The 25,774-nt window shown below is 41.2% G+C and overlaps 2 protein-coding genes and 2 long non-coding RNA genes across 9 annotated transcripts; 2 read left to right on the top strand and 2 right to left on the bottom strand.

Moving 5' to 3' along the window:
* Positions 1–6,741: 6,741 nt before the first annotated feature.
* LOC112280558 (fatty acid amide hydrolase) lies at positions 6,742–13,622 on the top strand. 6 transcript variants are annotated; one of them, XM_024516167.3, is made up of 22 exons: positions 6,742–7,023; positions 7,208–7,417; positions 8,005–8,114; positions 8,323–8,386; positions 8,523–8,728; positions 8,826–8,949; positions 9,153–9,230; positions 9,358–9,505; positions 9,781–9,893; positions 10,114–10,189; positions 10,544–10,615; positions 10,780–10,831; positions 10,943–11,038; positions 11,164–11,244; positions 11,396–11,499; positions 11,617–11,709; positions 11,867–11,935; positions 12,089–12,153; positions 12,355–12,416; positions 12,592–12,687; positions 12,999–13,121; positions 13,308–13,622. In XM_024516167.3, exons 1-21 carry the CDS (start codon positions 6,954–6,956, stop codon positions 13,053–13,055), a joined length of 2,046 nt encoding a protein of 681 aa, XP_024371935.1. In that variant the 5' UTR covers positions 6,742–6,953; the 3' UTR covers positions 13,056–13,121; positions 13,308–13,622. The 6 variants fall into 6 exon arrangements, with proteins under 6 accessions (XP_024371935.1, XP_024371937.1, XP_024371936.1 ...); XM_024516169.3 differs by having other exon boundaries at positions 7,208–7,400; XM_090248528.1 differs by lacking the exon at positions 6,742–7,023 and having other exon boundaries at positions 7,381–7,400; positions 8,543–8,728.
* A 40-nt stretch (positions 13,623–13,662) lies between these two features.
* On the bottom strand, positions 13,663–13,977 carry LOC149989466 (uncharacterized). The gene is made up of 2 exons (XR_016501966.1): positions 13,884–13,977; positions 13,663–13,723 (listed from the first exon to the last, which is right to left on the bottom strand). It is a non-coding gene; the product is annotated as an uncharacterized LOC149989466 (long non-coding RNA).
* Positions 13,978–14,477: 500 nt separating this feature from the next.
* Positions 14,478–18,970, bottom strand: LOC112280559 (glyoxylate/hydroxypyruvate reductase A HPR2). Its single transcript, XM_024516171.3, has 4 exons — positions 17,627–18,970; positions 16,487–16,672; positions 16,000–16,248; positions 14,478–15,603 (listed from the first exon to the last, which is right to left on the bottom strand). The coding sequence occupies exons 1-4, from the start codon at positions 17,888–17,890 to the stop codon at positions 15,334–15,336; spliced, it is 969 nt and encodes a 322-aa protein (XP_024371939.1). The 5' UTR covers positions 17,891–18,970; the 3' UTR covers positions 14,478–15,333.
* A 2,530-nt stretch (positions 18,971–21,500) lies between these two features.
* On the top strand, positions 21,501–25,490 carry LOC141045153 (uncharacterized). The gene is made up of 3 exons (XR_012217116.2): positions 21,501–22,098; positions 22,374–23,361; positions 23,676–25,490. It is a non-coding gene; the product is annotated as an uncharacterized LOC141045153 (long non-coding RNA).
* Positions 25,491–25,774: the final 284 nt, after the last annotated feature.

Raw genomic sequence — 25,774 nt, forward strand, 5'->3', positions numbered from 1 at the left:
AGATAAAGACATAAAGTCCTCCTCATGAGTGTGAGAGTGGGAGGTAGGGGATTACACGGTAGGTGGTGGATCTCATCTCACCCACCAATAAACCAAAACCAAAATTGTTCTTTTACGACAGTCGTCTGGTTAGGTCAACAAGCAAAGCGGTGATTTAAACCGTTAAAATAACAAGCCAACAACAACAAGGCACTACAGGTCGTCTCTTGTGACTACATGGAACAACAACAGAAACAATAATAGAAACAATAATAGATCCTTCTCAATAGTACAATTCTGCATAATAAAACAAAGACAAATGCAATGGGCTCGCAAAGTCTCCTCAAGTTGGTCCAGCGTGATCATACGCACGGTTCTCACCGTGGTTGTGTCTTTGTGTGGAAGGATCAGCTCACACACGGGATCTGACGCCGTTGAAGCGGCGCAGCGGAGCACCGGCAACGTCCACCAGCTTTTCCTTGCGCTCCCGGTCATTGCAAAAACCCAGAAGTAATCGCGCTTCATGCTTACTTGATGCTGAATGCGAGATGCTTGATTGCAGTTAATAAGGAAGCACCGGGAGAGCTTTGACGCGGCGTTCTGTGGAGGGTCAGAGAATCCAGTTTTATCTGGGAGTCAGAATTCACTTGTGGTGACAGAAACAAGTCATTCGCACCACTAGACAATATCTCTCAAGTCAAGTACTCTCAGACCACCAGTTCGGTCACGACTTTAATTTGACGTTGGAACAGCGAAAGTGCGTTCATAGGGAGTGGAAAAGTATGAAACTGCTCTGTGGGTTGATTTGAAAGTAAGTTGTTTAAAGCTGCGTGGGTACTGCAAATTAAATGTTGTTAAAGACGCCCTGCTTGTAATACTCCCTGTCAGGGTATCAACTTCTATCTCCGGGTCTCCTCCCCGGATACCAGACCGGTCTCACTAACTAGTGTTTGTATCGACCCTTCTGGGGCTCGACAACTTATGAATCCGATTTCTGCGCTTGTGTCTACGCACATTATGTGTGTATATATTCTGTGCTCTGTCATTGTGTGTCTGTATTCTGTGTTCTCTCATGGTATCAGAGCAAGCATACGTTTGTAATAGAATACGTTTGTAATAGAAATGTGTTGTTGTTTGTTTTTTTTCTAATCACCATCTCCATCACTCCAAAAGACAACCCAATTCCTAAAGAAGTCAAGCTAGTAGGATAATCAAACTTCCACCTTTGGAGTACATGATCACAAGTATTGCTAAGCAAGAAAAACTCTAAGACATTCTGTCAAAGCACACCATGAACATTTTTACAAAGGGCAAGAGATCAGACACCAAGGATTTTGATGTTGAGGAGTCTAGTGAGAATAAGTTTGAACAACTCATGTACACATTAGACCGAATCTCCTATCCATGCTCATTGACTATTAGAAATTTTAGTGCCACAATGACATCAACAAATATTCCAAGCAAAGTCTCACCATTAGAAATTCTTGCATGTCAGCTCAATTACAAAATAATAAGAGATTTTATAAAGTGGTACAAATAAAAGCTACTATAGTAATTAATAGTAGCACCACAACAAAAGTAGGATATTAAGTGGTGTCTAAGAAAATTTTAGGCACATAAAAAGTAATTAGAGGGACTTTGAGGTCCGACTTTAAATTAGATAATTGGCCATCTATATAGTAGCACCTTAAGTGCCAGTAGTTTCACCAAATTCCATAGTTACTCCAATTACATACATGACTATAGATTGTTTTGGTATAAATATGGTTCCATTGTATCTCTATAAAATACCTTACACTAGTTTAAAGATAATATATGGCTCTTTGGATGCATTTATAAGCCATTGTACTAATTTTTATCATCTACTAATATGTTTTTGACTATAATGACTTGAAGGCAAACAAAGAACCAAAGAGGCTTTGAGATTTCTTACACTGCTTATTCAAAAATGCCAATCGCAATAGGAAGTTTGACTTAAAAAATAAGTTAAGTCTAATAATATTCTTAAAATGATAAAGCATAGAAAATTACTTCTCTCTATTTAAACATATACTAGCTAAATTTTCCACTATTGGTATATGCATTAATGATTCAAATCTTATATAGGTGGATATGAGAGTTCTCTCTAATTCTCATAATTATTTTTTGAGCTATTATACAACCAATGGAAGATATCTAGTACTAGACCAGTTGCAATCATACATAATATTTAAACAAAGATGATGCCAAACACAATCCAAGATCAAGATTGCTACTACCAAAGCTATCTACTTTTATAACAACTAAATACAACACACTAAATATACTATAGGCTCCACAAATCCTATATTTAGCTTCTTAGCACTTCATACAATCTATAGATGTAGAAGCAATACTTTTCAACAAGTTCAATGCTACTACTATCATTAGCTCAAATACCTCAAATATATATATTTAGAAAAATTAGTGGATATATGAAAGTTGGAGTTTGATTGTATAGCCAAGCTTGGCATCAAATTCTAATCCAGAAATCTTATGGAAGAAGAATAAATATGGCTTGATTTTCAAAACTATGCAGTTGACATTGTCTTTATAATAGATAACATAGGTGACCGAGTTATTGAAGGCATAATTTCCTTGCCGGATACATATAGCTTTGATTTGGACTCATATCTTGATAGGAAAGAAACTTAAGATGTAAGTGACAATCTATATAATATTAATAGCTTAGAGATTTTTAGTAGCAATTTCAAAATAATATTCAACTAAAATTATCAGATCATTAGTAAAGATATTATTTATTTATAACTCCCATTTGATGAAATAATTTTAAAAAAAAATCTTTAGTATTTTATATATTTTTTGTATTATTTTTTATTATTATTGATATACTTATTTATAAATTATAGTATTGTAGCATGTTTTAATTTAAAAAAATGAATTCTTTATAATTAGGGCCATAGAAAGTTTGTTGCAAAAGAATTCAAGTATAAAACAAAATGGGTCCTATCAACTCTTATCATGACCACCAAATATGGTAGGAAATCTGGCCCAGTTCAACTTGTATACCATAAGATTATGGTACCATTGCCATGAGCACATTAAATATCCACATCTTCACAAACTTGCAACAAAAGAAATAGTAATAAGCTTATTCTACATTCTAATATATTCCAAAATATATAAAGGATGCTAAGAAGAAAAATAGTTTTGGATTGGATTTCTATAAAGTAATAATTTACAAGCAGCCAAAGCATTGGAGTTACTACACATAGATCTCTATAGTATTTTTTTGATGACATCTCTTGAAGGATCAAACTACATGTTTGTTATTATTGACAATTATAATAGGTGCACCTAGGTGAACTTCCTTTAATTCAAATTTCAAACTAAAAAAAAAATCGAAGTATTCAAGAATATGATTAAAATTTAATTAAAAAAAAAGATATACTTTATTTAAAGTAATTTTGAGGGCGAGTTTCTATCCAATGATTTTGTAAAATTATGAAAAGATATAAGAATGAATAGACATTTTACTAATGTAAAAATCCTCAAAAAAAAAAAAAAAAAAAAAAAAAAACATAGTAGAAAGAATAAACCTTAAAATATATGATATATGACTCAACTTGTTGATTCAAGCTAGCATACTAATGTTCCTCTCGATCTAAGTCATCAACACTACTACATTTTTCATCAAAAAATTTCCAACAAAATATCTACCTCAAATAATATCATTTCAAAAATTCATTGGTAAAAAATTAGACATCTTCATCTTGAAAGACTTTTGTTCATGTATTTGTATGTGAATTAAGATCAAAGAATTAAATTTTAAGCTAATGCTAAAGTTTTATCATGTTTTGGCTATGATTTAAGAACAAAAGAATATAAAACCTAAATACTAATTGTTAATAAGCTAGTTGTTTCTTCAAATGGTAGATTTGATGAAAATTACATTCTATACACAGGAGCTCCAAGACAAATCACTCTATTGTCAAATTCTAGAATGATTGTCTACAATATAATTATACCATCACAAGTTAGCTCCATTATTTCATCTATTGTAAGTGCCTCAATTCTACCATAAAATATGTTCAATGAAAAAAACTTGTTAGCATTAGATCTTGTAGCTCAAAGAATAACATCATACAACTTATCTTTTATGACATCTACTACTTTCCAATGTAAATACATGTTTATCTTTTTTGGCAATGCAAGTGCCAAACATTCAACCAACATCATCTCTTCATGACAATCATCTTTGATTTGTCTTTTTATAATACATGTGGTATCTCAATTCTAGCCAAAGCTATAATTTAGCCCACAACAAGGCACCAATTCTTAACTTGCATAAATCAACCTTCTTTACAAGTAGAAGGCAATATCATCTACTCCATAAATATTGTTGAACTTTCTCATTCTATCAACTTTGATTAATTTTTTGGGATTATAAAAAAATCAAGTGATCTAATTACATTTACCGACACTAATTCTACTGCAAATTGATGTGCTACAATAAAATAAGAAAAGATTTTATAATCAAAAATAAAATATGGGAGCTTTGCAACCTTCTACTTGAAGTATCAATTATGACAACTAAATAGGTTTATACAACAAAAAATGGAGGAGATGGCCACCTAAATAAATTCAAAGCTTGATTGATAGCATGTGGATTTTAATAGATAAAGGAATAGATTATAATAAAGTTTTTACATATATTACTAAATTAGAAGCAATGCACTTCATTATTAAATTTATTGCTAGTTACAACTAGTCCCTCTTCTACTTGGACATGCATTCTACATTCTTCAATAATAATCTAATAGAAATCATTTACATGGAGGTACTTGATGGCTTTAGTGATTCAACTACAAACTACAAAGTATGTCATCTTGAAAATTTAATATATGGATTCAAACAAGCATTACAAGTATGGTTTGAAAAAATCAAAAATCTTATTAATAATTATGGTCTCTTTCAAACTAAAGCTAATTATAGCTTATACTACCTCCAAGATTTGGAAGAAGGAATCACACTACTAATTTTTTGCATGGACAACTTTTTCTTCATAAGCTTGAATTTTGGTAAAATTTCTTAGATCAAAATCTATCTCATATAATAATTTACAATAACAAACTTAGATAAAATCAATTTATATCTAAGCATAGAATTCACTTGATATCCTAAGGCATATTTATATCAAAGAAGGTCTATGCAACTTAGATTTTGAAGGAATTTGGAATGGAAGAGTGTATTCTTTCTTCAAGACTAATGTTTGAAGGACTCAAGTTGGAGAAAGAAGAAGATTTGCCATAAATTGATGCTAAACCATTCTACAAGCTAATCAATATGCTAATCTACCTCGTCAATATAAAACCAAAAAAAATATTTATAATAAGTGCATTGAACAAGTTCATAGTCTCAGCACTCCACACTTACAAGTAGCAAATCAAATCTTCCTCTATATCAAAGGCTTGATTGAACTTAATATCTTCTACGAAATCAACCATAGGCCAATATTAATGGAGTTTATATATTTAGATTAAGCAAAGTCCAAAGTGGACCACAAGTCAATCATCAAATGGATATTCAAATTTATAAGAAGCCTTATCTTTTAAGCATCAAAAAAGCAAAAAAAAATATCCATATTATCAACTAATGTCAAAGCTAGAGCTTTTGCCAAAGGCATCAAGGAAGCTATTTGAATAAGAATATTATTCTCAAGATCTATGGAACAAAACAAGATCCAATAGCATTATTTTGCAATAACTAGAGTAACTTCAAGTAAGCTAAAAACTCCATCTACTATGATAAGTCAAAACACATGGAAATATGGCTACATTACATGCACAAAAATGTCCTCACAAACGTTGTAGATCTATTCTATATTCCAATCCAAGATCATATTGCAAACATTTTTACCAAAGTTCTAAGCAAGTAGAGGTTTACAAAACTAAGGAGTGAATTAGATATTTGAAGTCTAAATTCATTAAATAGCTAATAAGAAATGACTTAGTACCACCTAAAAATCCATTATAAATTTCTCTGCCTTTGCTAGGATCTTAAAATTCCTATATTTAGTACCTTTGAATCCTATCACATGTTTCTCACACTTAGAATAGTTGTTATAGATGCCAAGGTGACGACCTTGTTGCACAATATAGTACCGCCTTAAACCTCAGCTCTCAATACTCCCTCTTTGCACATTCAACCTCAACCTCATGGTGCAATCAAACAACGTCTCTAAACTACAAGCAAAGCAACGATGCAAAGGTGAACTCAAAACACTAGCAATTGACTTAATGAAATGCCACCATGAAATACCATAGTCCCATTAAGATCATATAAATTTGCACCAGCAAAAACAGCAAGTTATTGATGTGTTCTACCACTTCCAAACTAGGACAAGCCCGAGATCCGATCACGGCAAAAAGATTGAAATATTCTTATCAAAGATGTACGCTCTGCATCAGGGACCACTCTATCCCTTGGTACATCACACCTTTGGCCATGCTCTCCCCACTCTCGGCCATGAATCTCCACCATTGTTCCAAGTTGACGTTATACGGCTCCTCTCGATTGTTGACAATTCAGTGATCACCTCCACTTGCATCCGATTATGGGTGTATCCAAGTGATAGGGCGTGTTAGAACCACCCTGTTTGTAATACTCCATGTCGGGGTATCAACTTCTGTCTCAGGGTCTCATCCCCGGATACCAGACTGGCCTCACCAGCTAGTATTTGTAAAGCCCTTCTGGGGCTCGACAACTTATAAATCCAATTTCTGTGCTTGTGTCTACGCACATTAAAGTGTGTCTATATTATGTAATCTGTCATTGTGTGTCTGTATTCTGTCAATTCTGTGTTCTCTCAAATGTAACTCAAGCTTCATCTCAAGCTTTATCCTGGGAGAGAGATCGTAGTATCTAGACACCATACTTAAAATCTCAGAATTGTGTAAAGAGCAAAGAGGTGGGACGGTGGTAAAAAGTGTGCTATGATTGCTCAGTCGTCAAGCAGCAAGAAGAGCATGTTGAAAAGCCCATGCACGTTGGATGTGCACACATGTAAGATGCCCTTGAGAAAGTCCTAAGAGCGAAGGGAAAAGTCTAAAAAAGAGGGGATTGGTAGCCTGAGGGCATTTTGGTTGCACAAATTCTGTATCTGGAAAATTCTACTTCCAAGGTTGCAGCAGGACTCGTTGGTCTGGATTTGTGAAATTGCTTGCCATCTGTTCCTGTCGATCTGCAGTTTTAGTGGGGAGACCAGTGGAAGAGGTGAAAGACGTGGACTCATATCGAGCACATCTCCCAGAGAGAAGCGTACAGGCTAGCGATTTGTGCACAGAATTCACTGAAATTAGCCCAGCTATGGTGGTTAAAGTGGCAGCATCAGGAGGGATGGAGCTGCTGAGCACAGAGGAGAACAGCAAAGCCGAGTACCGGTATGTTACAGTCCGCGGTAAGAGCATCAGCCTCATCATATTGGGCTTTTTTTTGTTGTTAGAGTCCGTTTTCATGAGATTGGTTGGAAAATGGCGGTGAAGTATACTAGCAAATCGCTGAGTAGCATCAGCAGCTTTCGGAGTCTATTTCTTGTCAGCGAGTAATGAACCTGGCTGATAAAAATGAACCTTAATTCATCATTCTAAAACTTCCGCTAGATTGCCATTCATACGGTGGCGCCAGGGGTTTATGATCCCTATCATTCCTGTTTGAGAAAGATGCTTTCAAAATTCTGATCACCTGAACTTCCTGAATCACCAACCAGGCTTGTTCTAGGCAATAAAACTAGTAATTGTCCAAGGGCGGCAGCATTTCTAAAACCTCCTTCAGGCAATAAGCTTGAACTGCGCAAAAGAAAGTAATTTCCCCACAATTTTGTTCTGAGAGGCTGAATGAGAAAGATGCTACATGAGGTTGGATTGACTAAGCACTGCTAAAAAATTCCACCACTCGTTTCAGTCAAAGACCTCCATGTTTAGCTTCGTTCTTGTGCAGGTTAACCAATACTTACGGAAGAATTGTGTTGATTGCCTTGATGCGCAGCGCCACGGCTGGCAGGGTTTCCCCTCAAGTGCTTCACATGGTTCCTGGAGACAGGAATGACGAGCTCCCTCATTTTACCCAAACTCAAAAAGGACAACCTAATAACCAAGGTCTGTCTAACACATGCATCTCGGCAATTCGAGTCTCTCCGAGCTTGTTTCTAATCTCAAATTCTATGCATCTATCAATCCTGTACTCAATGAACTTGTAGTAATTAAGCAGATGCTGGCGAACATGTCCGGAATTCTCCCTTTAAAAGTTGCAGGATAAGACCGTGGATGGGCTATGAGAAGTGTCCCGTGCTGTGATGACATGCAGACGTTGGTTGAGTCGAAGTATGACGAACCACCCATGTACATTCCGCAATTTCCTAGAGAGGCTGGTGAGTGTATCACTTATCACCCCACCAACTCCTGCTTGCAATTGAACACATTCCATCTTTAGCTTCACGATGCAACTCTCGGCAAGGGTTTTGAAACCGTTCGACGAATACTCGTTTGTGTGGAATAATCTTTCAGCGAGGCTTGTTCAAGAGCAGATGGTGCTCCAAGTGCAGCCGGATACGGTTCCCACGGACAGCGTTGTATCGGCTGTGAGATGCTTGCCACCGCAAGCATTAGACAAAGTATACAATGAGGTAGAGGACAAACAGTACAGTTTTCGCCATTGGACTATTCGGGACTATGCCCAGGCTTACATTTCAGGAAGGCTTACTCCCATACAGGTAAAACTCATATTCTTACATTAATCCACACTCCATAAACATGAACAAATTTTGGACTGGCTTTCGATGACACTGACCTCACGCATGATGTGCGCAGGTAGCGGAGCGATTTATATCAGCAGTGGAGGATTCGCAAAATCAAGGAATGAACCTATTCAGTGCAATGGATTCGCGAGACGTACTTGCTCAAGCGGCAGAATCAGCTGCACGCTACAAGAAAGGTACACAACGTTGTTATGTGGACGACGTCAATTGCAAACGTCGTTCCTGCTCTCGAAGACATGCCTCAGATTACGTTCTTCTGAATATCGATTCAATGCGAAGGTGTTCTTGCAAAGTCGACGACAAATCGCGAGTATCTGCTTCATATCAATGAACCACATCGAAGTTATGGCTGAACCGTTGCTCTACTCGTGTCCTTCAGGGCAACCGTTGTCAGTGTTAGATGGAGTCCCCATTGCGGTGAAGGATGAGATAGACTGCCTGCCTTACGCAACTACAGGTACGAGGATTCCAGCCAATCAAACAGGGTGTGTCGATGGTAGGAGAGTCACCCCGTGGGGGATGCTTGATGTGGATTGTGGTCAGAATTACAAAATTTAGGATTCAGGGTTGAGAAATTAGTGCAGGGGGGACGACGTGGCTGGGCGAAGTGCGGCAGACGAAGGATGATGCACAAGCGGTGAAGTGCTTGCGCTCATGTGGGGCAGTCATGGTTGGGAAGACCAACATGCACGAATTAGGTATGGGTACCACGGGCATCAATCCACATTACGGGTACGTGAACTCAAATCTTGGTACTCGTTGTCGTTTAGCTTTCCGCAGCGAAGGATTTGGCAATCTCATGTGTGATTGTGTGAAATGTGTTCACCTCTTTCTAGATCCTCGAATCATTCTGTCAGCTGGTGTGACTGGAAGATGCTGGATGCGAAGAGGAGATTGGAATCTCGTTTTTGTTCCGGAACTTGTGGAAGGGACACGGCAGCAATGTGATGCGCCCATCTGTGTAGAATATTGGCAGTGTGTTTGATTGTGTAATTTCTGTGTCGTAGGGCAACTCGCAACCCATATGACAAGACAAGAGCATCTGGAGGCTCATCGGGAGGCTCGGCAGCGGCAGTGGCTGCTGGCATCTGTCCTGCTGCGCTAGGTGTTGATGGAGGAGGTGATCCTCAAGGGCCTACTCCTTCCTTCACAAGCATCAGAAACCTCGGGCCGAAACCCATCTTCCTCAATGGGATTATAACACTATAGATTGTAATTTGTCTTAGATCAGTAGCCATTATTTTGATTCGCTCTTCTTGTGTGACCCAATTCGAGGCTGTCATTTTCACGCGGTTCTCAATACGTTAACTGGTTGGGCCGTTATTGCCGATGGGTGACAGGCTCGGTGCGTATGCCTGCTGGTTTATGCGGAGTGGTGGGCCTCAAGCCCACATTCGGCCGGACATCGAATGTTGGGTATGTCCTAAATTCTCCACCACTAAGGCCCTGCAGATGAAGCTGTCCTTTGTCATGATTCCCCCTGAGAGTCTAAAGCTCAACGTACTTGAAAGGCAATTGTGGACAGTGACCCTTGCGTGAGAAGTATTCTAAAAACCTGTTGACTTCCGGTTTGCGAGTTTCGATTGGTGCCCACTGCCTGTATTCACACTCAGAATATGGTAATGAAACGGATTCTAGCCTGCCGTAGAATCCACGTCGCCATGATGCCATCCAAAAAGTTGAGGAGGCTTAAATGGAGCAAGTCAAATTCTAGGACCAGTGTGCAGAAACTGTAGTCTGAAGAAAGTGTCTACATGAACGATCTTGCAGAGTCTTGCCATTGAACTGGACGGTGGGAATGTTGGGTACTCTTACCGGGACCGTGGAGGACGCACTCATCATGTAAGCTTTCAAAAAACTCATTGCTGGGCGATTAATTCACTGGATCATGACGTCGTTGCATCCTGAATTCCATGACGTGGAATATTGTCTGCACAGAATCCCTAGATATGAATCATGCAATGAAAATCTACATGCACTTATCATTAGTATACTATCTTTCGCAGGTATGCAGCAATACAAGGAGCACTTCCCCACGATCATATTGTGTCCTTTCCGGTGAGCTTGACATTATCGAAAACCAATGAATCTAGTAACAAGTCAGAAACAAGCCCCTTCTCCACTTTTCTCTCGATATAATTCTAACAGAGAAATCGTGATGTTATGCAGCCACCAGCAAACTTTCCCCTATTAATGGACTCTCATGAAGAAACAATGAGACGTGGGAAACTCATGGGAAACCTGAAATTTGCAAAATTCTCAGAGGTCGAACCGATTGCTCATTTGGTTTGGTGCTAGAAGGAAAGAATACACTAATATTTGCTTGCTTCCATTATCTTTAGGGAAGAAGGCTCAGCTGTGGATGTTTGTATTCGTGGGTTATATTGCAGTGGTTCAATGATTCTGATGAGCCAATACGCAAAGCGTGTTGTAGAGCAGTGCGATTAGTACAGCAACTCTATGATACCCAGGTGCCTCTTCTGCGTTTCAAAGCATCGCATCATATTCCGCACTTTTTATTTATTTTGAAGTACGGTTCCACGCCAATAAATACGTAAAATTCAACCTCTTTTGGGTTGTCAACTGATTTTCCATTATTCGGGGAATTGTGTTCCGCGAAAGGTTGTGGAAGTGACCATTCCCGAGCTGGAAGAGATGCGGTTGGCACATTTTGTGACCATAGGCAGCGAATGTTTTACTTCTCTTGGAATGGACTACCAGCAATCGTGAGCCTCCTCCAACTTATCGCCGTCTGCAATGATTTACTTTTGTAGATCCTAAATTTGCCCTCCCTTTTCTTTCTCAACTCATCTGATTGTAACATTTGCTTTTGTGCATGATAGAGGGCTTGAGGCATCTGGTGGAGACGTGCGAGTCGGATTCTCGATATATGAGAGTTTTAATAGCCGGGAATTCATTGCTGCACAACAGATGAGGTATATTCAGCGTTAGGATCAATCTGTTTTTTCTCCATCATGACAACCAATGTGCTACCTACGAAAGGATTTCCAATGAGAATCAGCAATCATAACTGTAACTGGAACAAAAGTTCAGAAGCGTAAAGTATCATGATGTCGCATCATTTTTCTTCAGGTTTCGGCAGATGCACTATCATAACGAGATTTTCAAGAGGGCTGATATCATCATCACGCCGACCACAGGGTGAGCACACTTCGTCATTTTAAGTCGTACATGCCTCAGAAGTCGCAGGTCTTGGCACTCTTCTATCAATAAATCCATGTACTATTGTCTCGATGTGTGCCCAATTCCCAAAGAGAAAGGCGATGATACATTTGCGGTTAATATGTATTGTAGGGCAACAGCACCACTGCTTCGGCGTAATGCTGAAAATTGCGGGGAGCTTGACTATGGTCTTGGAGGTAAAGCATCATTCAACATCACTATGGGCACCATATGCTGAAAGAGACATGGAACTTTGGCTGAAACCATTGAGTATTCTTTTTCTTCTAATAACAGACTACTTGAAAAGATGGTTACAATTGATTTTGACTATCATTTTACCCAATTTTAATACTCTCCACTGTGTTTCAAATGTGTTTATATCATCTTGTGGTCTGCAGCCAAGCTGATGCGTTTTCTAATCGCTGGGAATTTTCTCGGACTACCAGCTATTTCTGTGCCGGTAGGTTCACTGAGATTAGGCAAATTCTTTCACTAGTTTTCACTTTGCATCAGATCAGATAAGAAGCAGGTGGTTTTAGTGCTGTGTGTTAGTCTCTCTTGTGGGATTGTGGTTTGTTAGGTTTAAGAGTTCGAAGAGACTGTTTTACAAACATCGTTGGAATTTGAGTTTCCAGATAGGGCATGATGAAGATGGTTTACCGATTGGATTACAACTCATCGGTCGTCCATGGTCGGAAGCTACCCTATTGCATGTGGCAGCTGTTATTGAGGTTTGTACACTAATCCTGCACACGTCTCGTTAGAATTGAACTAGGAATCCGAATTTGTATCTGAAGCGCAGTAATCAAGCCCAGAATATGACATTATATATGAATTGTTACCACTACGGGCTCGAAATTGGGGCAGTGCTTGACCTGATAATGACCTTGAAGGAGCCAGCTAAGTTGGTTCTCTGAGCTGGGTAAAACATCCAGCAGCTCATGCCTGGTTTAGGGTTTGTGCATCCTTGAGTGTTGTAGGTCATACTTCTTTCAAATACTTCTAATAGACTGCTCTGTAATGTGAATTGTACTGATCACAGAGATTGTGCTCCTCTTTTCGAGAACCACCTGATGTCTTATACGACTTGCTCTTGTAACCTTTGCTCGAAACCCCATTCCTAGAGTCTTTTGATGGTAACTCTACCACCAATAAAAAAATCATGGTTGGTGCCCTTCAATTCTCCTAAATTATGTCACTTATCGTTGATACTGAATGTTATGATTCTTCCTTCTCTCCCTCTTTTTCTTCTATTTGAGATCTTTTGAAGCTCAATGTAATTGCTAGAATTCTTCAAAAACAAACAAACATAAAAACAAATAGGAACTCACGTTCTGGAACTGGGCAACAGATATCTGTTCACATGTGCAGCAGCGTCTAAGTGCACAACTTGAATTGCACCCATCCACTCCTCTGGGCAGAGATTACGAGTTTGGTGGAAGTCCATAATGTGAGGAAACAGGTTCTTGAGCTCTCACCAGTTAGATTGTATGACATGCAGATAGCATGTTTGTACAAAATAAATCAATCATATTTTTAATTATTCATTGGGAATTTCAAATAATCTGTAACCATGTATCGCAGTACCTTACCAGCTTGGGCAGAAATTAATGTATTCGCCAGTCCCTTGAATTATCTTCAAAACTTTTTGAAGCATCAACATGAATGCTTGCCCAGATTCACAAAATCAAATGGGAAATGAAGGCTTCTACCAGGCTTGAGCATCACAGTTTATTGAAAACACTAAGCATGAGTTCGCACTGCACTCTATGCAACACGGGATAAGAAAAACAAAATCAGTACAAGTATATGACCAAATGACAAGTTGTGGAGAAGCGCATATTACTAAATTCACTCACACATACAAATGCCATGTCAATACTTCTGGTTTTGCAATCTAGCAGAAGCCCAATGCGGATCTACTCACGATAATTCTTTGTATTCAATGGGACTGGGTGAAAAAGCACCCCAGTCCATCAACGCCTATTCATTAGCTGTATCTGTTCGAAGTGTAACTTTCATGAGAGTTAAGTATGCCTGTAAAGTGGAACACAGGTATCGCGTGAGGTGCCACTTCATACATCCGCAAGGAAACATCCACGAACAAAGTACCCAAGTGAAGACACGCTAGCTAAAGCAGAATTTTGGTACTCTGAAACGACACCACCTTCAAGTCACCTGTGGAGGGTGCAGAGGCGATCGGATGGAAGATGTCGAGACACGACTCCAACAATACTGTCAGCAAGTCCGTTTGCAAAACTTTTCATTGTAACGAAACATTATTGTAGCGCTCACCTGCATGTTGTGTTGATAGAAGCATAACGTACGAAGAATGAACTGATAAAGTTAACGATTGAATAATACAAACACCAGGTACTTAAAAAGATGAAGGTAAACAGTATTAAATCAAACTCAAACAAACACCTCAAGAATAAGTTTGGGCACACATTTGTAAATCAGTAAAATTTGCATCATCGCATAATCAGCACTGCATTAGAGTAGCAATCAATATGCACCACACTGTCCAATACAACAAGATATATTGCACCACGTAAGTACAACTGTTGAATTGGAAGTTCAGCTTAACTGGCATGACCCTAAAGCATGGTAACAATGCCGATAATACTGTCTCTCCCCATTGTCGTGGCATTTATGCTCTGAAGCACGTAGACTATTATATACATAGTCTTCACTGCCTAACGAGACTAATCTACCTCACCTACTTGTGTACAAAAAGTGTATCTTCATACTGGTGCTCAACTCCGTCGACAAATGTAAACCAGCGTACTCGGCACAGGGATGAACCCCCCGCTTAAAACAATGAGGTGCCAGAAAGGACAAGAGTCCCATCTTTCGTCCAGTCAAACGACACTAATTTCCTAAAACGGAGGGAAGAATAAAGGATGGGGATTAACAGAAACGAGTAACGCTGCCAAGCTGCAAATCTGCTTTCAGCAACCTATATCACTCGACAACGTGAGCTGAAAATAGGCACAAGGAAATGCCATGGTTCCAGACTCTAACCACTAGAAGCACTTCCTCCTTCGGACCAAAAGAATATCACATTAGAAGTAGTTTAAAAACCCTTCATCTGAACTACCGCAAATCTACAAAACCCACAAGTAATGCCCGAAAACATTACGTACACCTAGCTATCATCGTGCATGGATACAGCTGAACTCGCCGCGATGCTCAAACGCATTTGCATCAACGCCCAGGTCTATGTCACTACCGGGAGTCGGAAGACGAGCTCCCAAACCAAAGCGACCAAAACAAAAAAAAGGACAAAAAACCTTCATCATGTAACAATATCCCATTTCCACAAGAACATTCTGGAAGGCAGAAATTTCCTTCGTTGAGAGCACATTGCACCTAAATTATGTAACCGGAGTGAGTACAGGCTTGCCAGAAAAGTGTGCCTCCAGATTTCCAGAGATAAGGTCGGCCATAGCCCGCCGTGTTTCCCAGGTTCCGCTAGCCACATGAGGGAGCAACACAACATTATCCATATTCCAAAGCTCCTGAGGCACAATGGGCTCGTTCTCGTATACATCCAGACCTGCTCCACCCAACCTACATTCTAGTAGAGCCTTCACGAGCTCCGGCTCATCAACCACACCTCCTCGAGATATATTTACAAGAAAACCCTACACAAGCACAGCACATCAGCAAGAATATCAACATTACATCCGACAACTCCTCCTAAAGAGGACCCCGTTTTAAGAAACTCGTGTGTCCATCGTAGGCGCATGGACTTAGGAGTAAATTCTGAATAACTTTAGTAACTAAGTATCCAGATGTGAAGGCAGATCCTTGGCATACAATCAACCAAGTCACTAACTCTTAGAAGACAACAGCATAAATCAGCTCTGCAGTAGCTACCAACTATAAGATGGATCGGAAGTATGATTTAGAATATATACTCAAGATGATTAGGTTGAGGTCAACATGGGATACCGAATTCAAATGAATAACAGACCGTAAACAGCAAGATATCTGACATTTAAGACAGGATAAGGACAGGCAGAAATAAGTTCACTAACCTCAGGACCCAGAGCATCTAACACCCTTCTGTCAATGATCTTGGCAGTCTCCTTTGTGAAAGCACAACACACAACGAGCATAGTTGAGTTTTTAGCGAGCTCCAAAACACTACTGAAGTATTCATATGGAACATCTTTCTTATCTGATCTCGCATAATATTTGATTTTACAACCAAATGCCTCTGCCCTTTTTGCCACAGCTTTTCCAATCCGGCCCAATCCAACAATTCCGAGGTCTTTCCCACTCATCTGCAGAAACATGCGCAATTACTGTAAAACAAACTGTAGTGCAATACCAAGAATAGTATTTACAGGTCACAATAATCAGAAATCAAACTGCACTGTTTGAAAATAAAAACATTGACATTCGGTACTACTGTAAACACCTATCACAACATCCTGTCCATCACAAATTCTAGGAAGATACCGAAGTTGGGGAAAAAATATGCATGCAAAGTGAAACCCCACAACTAGTAATTACTAGTACCTTGTAAGAAAGTGGGTAGGTACCCTGTTTCGGCCAGCAACCTTTGCGCACATATCTATCCGCGGAACAAATCTGTCGCATTGTAGCCAACAATAGTGCAATAGCAAGGTCTGCACAGTCTTCTGTTAGAACTTCTGGAGTGTTCGTCACGACAATCCCTTTTTGTTTGCAATAATCTAAGTCAACCTGCAATTTCAAGGGAAGTAACATAAGACTTCTTCCTAAAAGAATCTTGGATACTCACCACAATGGAGACTAATCAACTGCTTAAGAATGAACAAGACAACCTGAACCGAAATGCTTGTCTACGTCAAATCTGAGCGCACCGTGCATGTGCGGATCTAATACTTCGTGTTACAGAAGTCGGTCCTACACCTCAGATTTTAAGTCGTCGACTATATCCTAGGCAAAAGAGTACTGTATTGGAAAGGACCATAGAAACATATCACTCACAGTGTACAGCCATCCAGAGCTAGCCCTTTATGAAACACAATCACAAACAGCATACTCTTACTCAGACGTATGAAGCCCACACTTGACGACGGCAAATGCGCATCAAGCACAACTGTGTTTCATGGAAATAAGTGGCTTACAAACTTGGTAGTAAAGCTTCCTAAAATATCCACCTCGAATTGCTAAATAGGACAGTCAGCCCAAGCGTATCAATGTAACACAAAGTCTTAAATATACTGGTACACTATTATGGACATTTGATTATTAGTTTAGAAGCAATATACGGGTTCAGTGAATCTGTGGCATCGATGTTTTATCCACTAGCTATTGCACTCGCTAGTGGCAGAACTGAACATGATAGACCACAGAGACTTGGTTCACGCCATCAGCATACAAAGTTTTGCAGCACGTACGAAATTAAAACAGGCCTGTTGAACTTCGAATTGAGTTCCGCCAGACCAGTGAAACGAGGTAGAGAATTTGGCTAGGCAAAAGATCATCACTAAAACAACTTGTAACAGATCAAGGCAAAAAATAAAGGAAAGAAAACAAACTCCCTAAACGCGTGCACTGTGTATCGGAACACATCAGGATCGAGTCGACATAAAAGGTATTCAGTGTCTGTTTTATCCACTTCGCAACATCTCGTACACTAGGAACTTCAAAATAGTGAATCGTAGTGCTCACCTTATCCAATCCGACGCTGAAACTGGCAACAATCTCAACATTAGGTAACTTTTCGAGGAGTTTTGCACCGACAACTGAGTTAGTAGATGTGACAACAGCACGGACAGAACCTCCTGCCATCGCCAAGTATTCGTCCCTGTTGGTGTGTTCCGATAAAACCAACAAGTTGAACTTCGATTCCAAGGAGTCCCGTAGGTAGGGCATATCCACTTGCATCATAAGCACATGAGGTTTCCCGTTCGGGGAGGATTCTTTGATAGCCATACTCTTCACCACACGTCTCGCCGTCGGAGAATTCTTAAATACTCGTGGGGAGAGAATTGAGGTAGGACGGTAGATCGCGGAAGAAGTAGAAATAATGTTGTTATATCTTATCGCTCCAGTGAAAGAGCGATGACTAGTGATTAAAGCGGCCACAATTCGTTGGCGAACTTCCCAACGTTAAGCGCACAGGGGAAGCAGTTGAATCAGAATTCAGGACTTCCAGCCAAAGGAGCTAAGAATGAGTCTACAAAGAGGCCTCTGAGACAGAAACTTCAGAAATATCTCGCAGCAGAAGAAAACACGGGCATCTGAACTAAACTCCAGGACGGGAAATGTAGTCTTCACTGGATTATTTAGTCACGAGCACGTTCTACAGAACCGCTGAGATGGACAACGAGAGAAAACGAGAGCACTATTACACCAGCCTTTAACAAGGCTTCTCCAATTCAATTGGAATAAGTACTCGAAATGATTGTAAGCACTGGACACTGGAGTCAGCGAGGACGCAAGATTGTCGCTTAGACGTAACCAGAAACCCAGCCCCAGGCCTTTGCACAAGTGCAAAACGAGTCGATCAAGGAAAGGCGTAAAATATGTAGGAACGTCGACAACCCACTATACTCCCCACTTCATAAGGTACGGGCAGAGAATTGTGCCTGCTCAGGCAGGTTCTCCAGGAAGCTTTGCAGCTAATGGGAAAAGGAACGCCAACGCTCTAACCTCAGCCGGACGATATGAAAATCTCAGCAGCCATCAATTTGCGATGCAATGGATGCGCAGGAATAATGGCGCAAATTCTTCTTCCACAAGATTACCAATAGTAACCAACGACAACCGGAGCGACCACTTCCAACCAATACTAATCGCAAAATCTAAGCACTACAAGAAATGTAATGGGTATCCGACACAATCAAGGCAGAAAGTCCGGCAGAGTCTTATAACAGAAGTAAGCCTAACGCAGCAGCTCTTCTCACAGCGAGCCGCAAAAACAAATGCGAAGACCAACTCCGCTACTCGCTGAGCCTCACGAAAAGACAACGCGATGTAAAGACCAATCCCCGAAAACCAAACAAGCCCAGGATCTGCAACACTGGCAATGGCGAACACACTACTCCTTTAAAATACCTTTCCAAACGGCTCCGTTCCACTACCCTGGGATCTTCTCACCCCACACGTATTCGCCTGTTGGCAACTCGCCTTCTAACTCGACGACGACAAGAGACAGCACACCTCGACGGCTGATATAACACTCGTAGGACTCAAACGAAAAAAAACAAAGAAAAAAAAAAGAAAAAAAAATCCGAAGAACCCACGAAATGCGACCGCCTATATAGCTATCACGATCAGGAGAGACTCTAGGCGAGGGTCAGGGCGTTGTAATCCTCTCTCCCACGAAACAGCAACATAGAATGCATGCATTCGTAAGGAGAGGAGAACGCTAGAACCGAGAAAAGGAGCAAAATCAAAATAAAATAAAATAAAATAAAGAGGGAAAAAGAAAGACGCAGAGCTGCAAGCAGGGGGGGGGGGGGGAGACGACCCAAGCCTGCCTTCCGGCATCTTTCGCCAGTGGCACCGTAGAGCGCTCATAACTGGCCCAGTCGCTATCGCAAGGCCCCGCGCTGGCCCTATGGCCGCGAGTACTACTTCTCCATCTTCCGATTTCCTTTGAGATCGACGGTTAGAATATGAGCTGTTCTGCGCCTCACGATGGTCAAAGCGGGACAAGGCTCGAGTGCTATTTATGAACCCGAGGGGTGGAATCCAGAAACGTCGTAGACACACTGACGAGGCGATCCAGGGGGGAGGGGAATATAGCACACATAGATTTCGAATCATGGAGAATTTACTCTTTGGGTGCATTTAAAAATAAAAGCCAGGTGGGGTCGGGCTGGGCGAAGAAGATCGCTGGGTTGAGGGGTTAGCAAATCGGGTTCCAGATTCGTTGCCCAGATTCCTGGCCTTTGCTCAGTAATGGGCATTGTGAATAAGGAAGGGGGACGGTGATGGGTCCCGGTCCTCCTCCGCAGTCCACGACGTTTAATGATGAAGGAATTTCGACGGAAGTGGGTCTAGAATTAGTCCCGTATCAGCATCGCCCACACATTCCGACTGTTCCCCACCACTCACTCTGGGGGGCCCTATACCCTCCCTCCCCCCCTCCCCCTCCTCCTCGTCCTCCCTCTCCTCCGCGCGTGTCGTGCTCTGCACAGCAGCTCCTCTTCTGCTCTTCCTCACACGCTCATACATAATTGCAATATTCTCACTCTCCCTACTCATGGCCAGTGTATTTTGAGCCATGCATGAGTACTTCCTTGCAGTGTGATTGATATACGCTCACTCTGTCTATAATGCTATTAATCCCTCGTTTAGCGTATAGTTTAGTAAACATCGGGATTGTTTGCATTGGATGGGTGTTAAGCTCCACTCACGCATGATTGGATTACAATGTCTGCGCTGGGTCGGAGGCGCAAGACGAAACCCTTCTTGAGACTTGCGAGAGGACCACACTGTGTTTCGGCACTAGTGTTATTTTATGGAGTTTTTCCTAAAAAGAACTTTGTAAGCATTTCAGAATTTTCTTACAGTGGGTGCAGTTGGTGTGCCCTCGCAGTGGGTTGATTCTAGGAAGGCAGTGCGGATTCATGGTTCCGGCACAGTTTTTGAACTACCTCCGGAGAATCGTCCCGCACATTCTCCTGAATTAGGGCTTTTCTAGGGTGCTTAGAGGCTGTTTGCGCATGCGCTGCCACAGCTCCACGGACCAACATTGCACGCTCTACAATACCACATGAGAGCCTACAAAATTGATCATTTCCAAACGAAGAAGCAAAAAACCCACAGTGTCCATCGCGAAGGGTGTTCGATAATTCTTACTTCCTTCTCGAAATTTAGTAAAAACTTTAAAAGCATTACCCTTCTTAAGAACAGTGTTGACCGCAATCCGGAGGTCCCACAATCATGGCTGATAATGGCATGCTGGGATAGAATTACCCCATTCTGCGAAGAGTAAACGAAACCCGCCCGGCCACCTGGTGCTGTTACAAGCTCCCCTGTCAAGGAAAGACTGAAGTTGGCGACGAGATTACTGGAAATGAAGAGGGCCCAGATTCGGCAAGCCAAGCTCTGCGTGGGCGCTTGACTCCCCGTGGAGGTGAAAATCTGAGTCAGGGCCAGCTACGCTTGTATTAAAGCAAACCCGATCATGGATACTCTGGTTAAATTTAACCGCAGCGCATCTAATATTCCACTTCTCCCAACTCACCCACTCCTTTACCCCGTGGCAAATCGTCTGTTTTTACTTCGAGTGGTGGAACCAGAGGACATCACAGTCGCTAGGGGACAAAATAACACAGCTCTTTGATGATGAGCACTGCTCATTTGGTCCCAGCACCTTCACTTTTGGCAGATCCGCGAGAACTTTCTCAAGGGGTGCCGATGTGGGGAAATTTCAAGCACAAGGGGAGAATAATAAAGTAGCTTTTGAGGAAGTTTAATGTGTTCGTGCAGAGCTGTGATTGTAAAGGATGAGTTACGATTCGGCTGGTGTCGCTCGAAGCAGGAGCCGGGCTCCACACGGAAGAATGGAGCTGGGGGGGGGGGGGGGGGGGGGGGCAGCGTACAGGCTCACATGGGAAAGCGGAAACTAGAAACGGTGTGGTTTGGCAATCTCATGACAGCCGGCTAGCGACAAATCCCTGCAAGCAAGCAAGCCAGGAAACAAACAAACAAGACAAACTAACAAACCAAAGCATCAAACTCACCAACACCAACAACAGCATAACTCTCAGAATCAGGGCTCCATGGAGAAAAAGAAAAAATCACATAAAGGAACTGAAAGAAAAAGAAGGCTTGGCTTGGCTTGGCTGCTGTGCTTTGTGTGAATTGCATGCCGGTCATGAGAAGATGGTGACATTTTGTTGATGCATACAAAGGAAATGCTTGGGGGAGGGATGGCTGAATGTAAGAAGAAAGAAATTACGAGTTAATAGAGGACAGGAGGGTTAATGAGGGAGATTGAACCTTGTGCAAAGTGACTTGACATGTATATATCTATGTATTGAATGTGATAGATGGAAAAAATGGCAAACGCATGCCAGGGTGAGCTTGAGGCTGGAGGGATAAGAAAGAGGACATGGACATTTCAAAAGAGAGTCATGGGAAGATTGAAGATTCCTTGCAAGTGGTTGCATTCAACAGTTGTACAGGCACTTCAAAAACAAAGTTTAAATTTTTTAAATATATATATATATATATATATAGAGAGAGAGAGAGAGAGAGAGAGATTTGTAAATGCAAAAATGAAGGCAACACTTTTTTAATAGAACAAGCATCTCCCACTTCATCTAATCTTCAAGTAAAAAGAAAAACTGATTTTGCATAAGTTTCACATGGTTTCTGTTCATAGTTTGTGCCATAAAAACCCAAAATTTATGACATCGACAATATTAAAGACTAACTGGTGCGTGGGGATGACACAAAGGCAGCAGAGATTCAAACGTCACCACTGTATCCATCTCCCGCATACTCGTGAAAGTGCTCAGCATGTGGAGGTGGTGCCGACAACCTCACACCATGATCGGAACCAGGATTCTTTCTCTAAAATCCGCCTCATGTTCAGCTGAATGGTTACAGAATTGACAGGATCTGCAAGCTTCAGGAGTAGAAAGAAAGGGGAACAACTCCACAGCAGATGCGCCGAAGCTCCATGCGCACCGAAGAGAGGGATGAGAAGGCGGCGATTCCGCACCAAGGGGCGAGGTGGGTAGGCGATCGGAGACCCTGGAGAGGCGAAGGAGATTGGCACTCGGGGCAACATGCGATGAAAAGAAAAAGAAAAAAAAAAAAAAAAAAAAAAAAATCGCACCAGCTGAGCCCGACGCGTGGGGCTGGGTGCCACACCGAGACGTGAGACGAAACTCAAAACGAGGAGGCCTATATTGGCGGGGAACCAAATGAAGACGACAAGTCTCCAGCTCTGGTGTCTTGTGCGCTGGCAGCTGGGATCCGGGGCCACTGGTGCATCTGCTTTTGTGGGGGTTTGGGTGCCAAGCGGTCAATGCTCGACAGTGCATGATTTGAGAGCGGAGCAGGATTCTGCTGCAGAGGGCGCGAAAGGGGAGGAAGAGGGAGAAAGAGCTCCGCTGCGTGGGCCACTCCTTTTTCTTCCCTTTCAAGCTGGGCCTCCACGATTACCCCCCCCCCCCCTCCTAAAAAAAAAAAAAAAAAAAAAAAAGGCTTTGATGTTTTTAACCCTTCTCCGCACAAAGTTCAAAACCCATCACCAAGGAATCAAGCCTCGTGGATTGTATGGGGCTTCCCAAGTACTTGGAGTCGGCAATCGGTGAGATGAATTTACCGATACATCGATCGAGCCAGCAAACAACATGCAAATGAGCTGCAAATTAGGGTTACTCAGTACAATTACAGCTACTATTTCTAACTGGGTAACGGGGCCTGATTTGATTAAGGTATCTAAGCGAATTTAAGGTGTCTAATTACGAGTAGGTGCACGAGTTCGTTGTATTAGATATATCATACATAAGAATCTCTTCGGTGTGTTGTTCTTTGATGGATAATTTTAAGACTTGAATCTATATATATATATATATATATATATATATATAAATGCTGTTGTTCTTGTTGGATTCTGTACATTGAAAGTCCCAATTGCTATCAATTATGCAAATTTTTTGATGATCACATCCTCTGATTTTTAAGTATATTTTCCACATGTGGTGGGTACAAACGAGAGTTTATGTTAACTTTTTCCATGATTACTCAGGACCAATGACTTGTTCAAGGTCTGAATCAGAATCTTGTTTTATTTTATTTTGGAGAAAATTTAAGGTGGTTTTATTCTTCGTGCATTTTTAATATTGGAAATTTCATCTCGTGGTTGGAGATGTACGAGAGGTAATTTTCAAGGAGGGTATTACCTTTTCTTGTTCTTTCTCTAAAACCATTTTATTGAAACTTAAAAAGATTTTATATTAAGAGCTGTATGTTGACAAGTATAATATCAAGTTGTTCGTATATTTTTAATATAAATATACATTTTTCTCAAAGTTTTGCACTCTCCAAACAATCGTTGATGTGACACAGTTTGGAATAGTTAAAAACCCTAAAGCCGTTTGCACTTCAGTAGCATTCTTTAGAAGTGTGAAATGCGAATTTGCGAAACGATATTAAGTTTCCTGCGCTTCCACGCTGAGGATTTTCTCAATGTTATATTCGAAACAAGAGTTATTATCACAGTAACATTAACAGAGAGCATAATTATCAACATTTACTGATAGACGAAGTCTAATTCATAAATAGCTTGCGATTTCCCACAATTGCCGTGGCGGGACCAACTACGACGTCGCCACCAGCTCGAGCTTCCGCATGACGCCCTTCCAATGGTGTGGCACAAGGAGCATCGACAGGTTCGCCGCATCCAGATTCCCGGGGGAGGACCGACGCTTTCCTGCAGGCCTGCTCCTGCGACGCCACCAAGATATAGCAGAGCAGGCAACGGCGCGGAGCGGCGCGGCGCAACAACAACAGCATTGTGGTGAAGACCGACCTCCAGCAATCGAAATCGCTGGTTTTAAATGCAACAATTCGATCTCTCAAGGAAAGTTTCAACCCGTGCGCTGCTGCTCCAAGAAGCACACCATCCAGGAACACGTGATCGAGGCTGGGTTTCGAAGACGATGCGCGTCGAACCGCACCGAACTCCTCGCATCGCCGCAGAGGGTTCCTCCTCCGATGCCAAGCGGATCTCTTCGGACAACGCTTCAAAGCAGGTCAAACAAAAAAAACCCCCCCAAAGTATTCAAACCGAGTTGGTGATTCCGCCGAAGTCAGAGAACGAATGGATTCTAGGGGCCAGGGTCCTGACTCTTTTTAAACTCTCATCCATGGATGAAAACGTAAATTCAAAAGCTACTTCGTGAATATCCCATACAAACAGAGAGTCGGGTCGAGTCGGGGATGACCGTGGCACCAACGAAAGTATCCAAACTCCAGTGGTCTTTGTTCATCCATTTCCAGGTTATAACGCTCAGCTTCTAGAATATTCCAGTGGATATGCGGCACGGCACAACACACTCGGCGAAGCGCCACGATGGCAACGGGCACGGAAGCCCGTGCCAAAATCTGCATCGGTCTCCGCACCGGGTCAATGTGCACTCCTGTCCAGAAACCCCTTCTTCTTCCCCCGCTATTTTTCTCTGAAGGACCTACGTAAGGAAACCCTAATTTATGCGGAATTCTTGCAAAGTGGCACTGCGTTCGCTTTTTTCCTTTATTTCCGTTTTCGAGAGTCTTTAGGAATCCTCTTCTCGGCGAGTGATAATCGCTACGCCTCTTTCCCCACTTTTCAGAGGTTTTCGGTTGCAATGGGAGTTAGCTTCGCGCAGTGTGAAACGGGATTTTTGTAGTCACTCTTTCTTTCACTGCAATTTCTGTCTCTATTAGTATTTGGAAAATAAAAGATTATTGATTAATCTCATATTAGTTAATTAATTTTTAAGTTCTAGAAGTAATCTGAAATTTCTTATCTTCTCTTTTAGCAAATTTGCAATTTCCTTTCAATGTATTATTATTCTTCTTCTAATTCGTTTTTAAATTAGCAAAATCTAATGTTTAAAACCGCAATTATATTTAATTTTTAAAATGCCCAAAAATTTCTCCTTCAGTGAGAATATTTTGATCGTTAATATCTTTTATTTTGTAGAAATCTTTTCTAGATATTACTTCTTGTAATTGTAGAATTTTCCATGGATCTTTTCACAAAAAATATCAATTTCGTTAATTTAAGCAACTTGTACTTAGTTTTTAAACTTTATATATAAAAAATCTATTTCTATTCTTATTTAAACTTTACATATAGATCAT

The sequence above is a fragment of the Physcomitrium patens genome, chromosome 3, assembly GCF_059467195.1.
Source record: "Physcomitrium patens ecotype Gransden chromosome 3, ASM5946719v1, whole genome shotgun sequence".
Lineage (NCBI taxonomy): Eukaryota > Viridiplantae > Streptophyta > Bryopsida > Funariales > Funariaceae > Physcomitrium > Physcomitrium patens.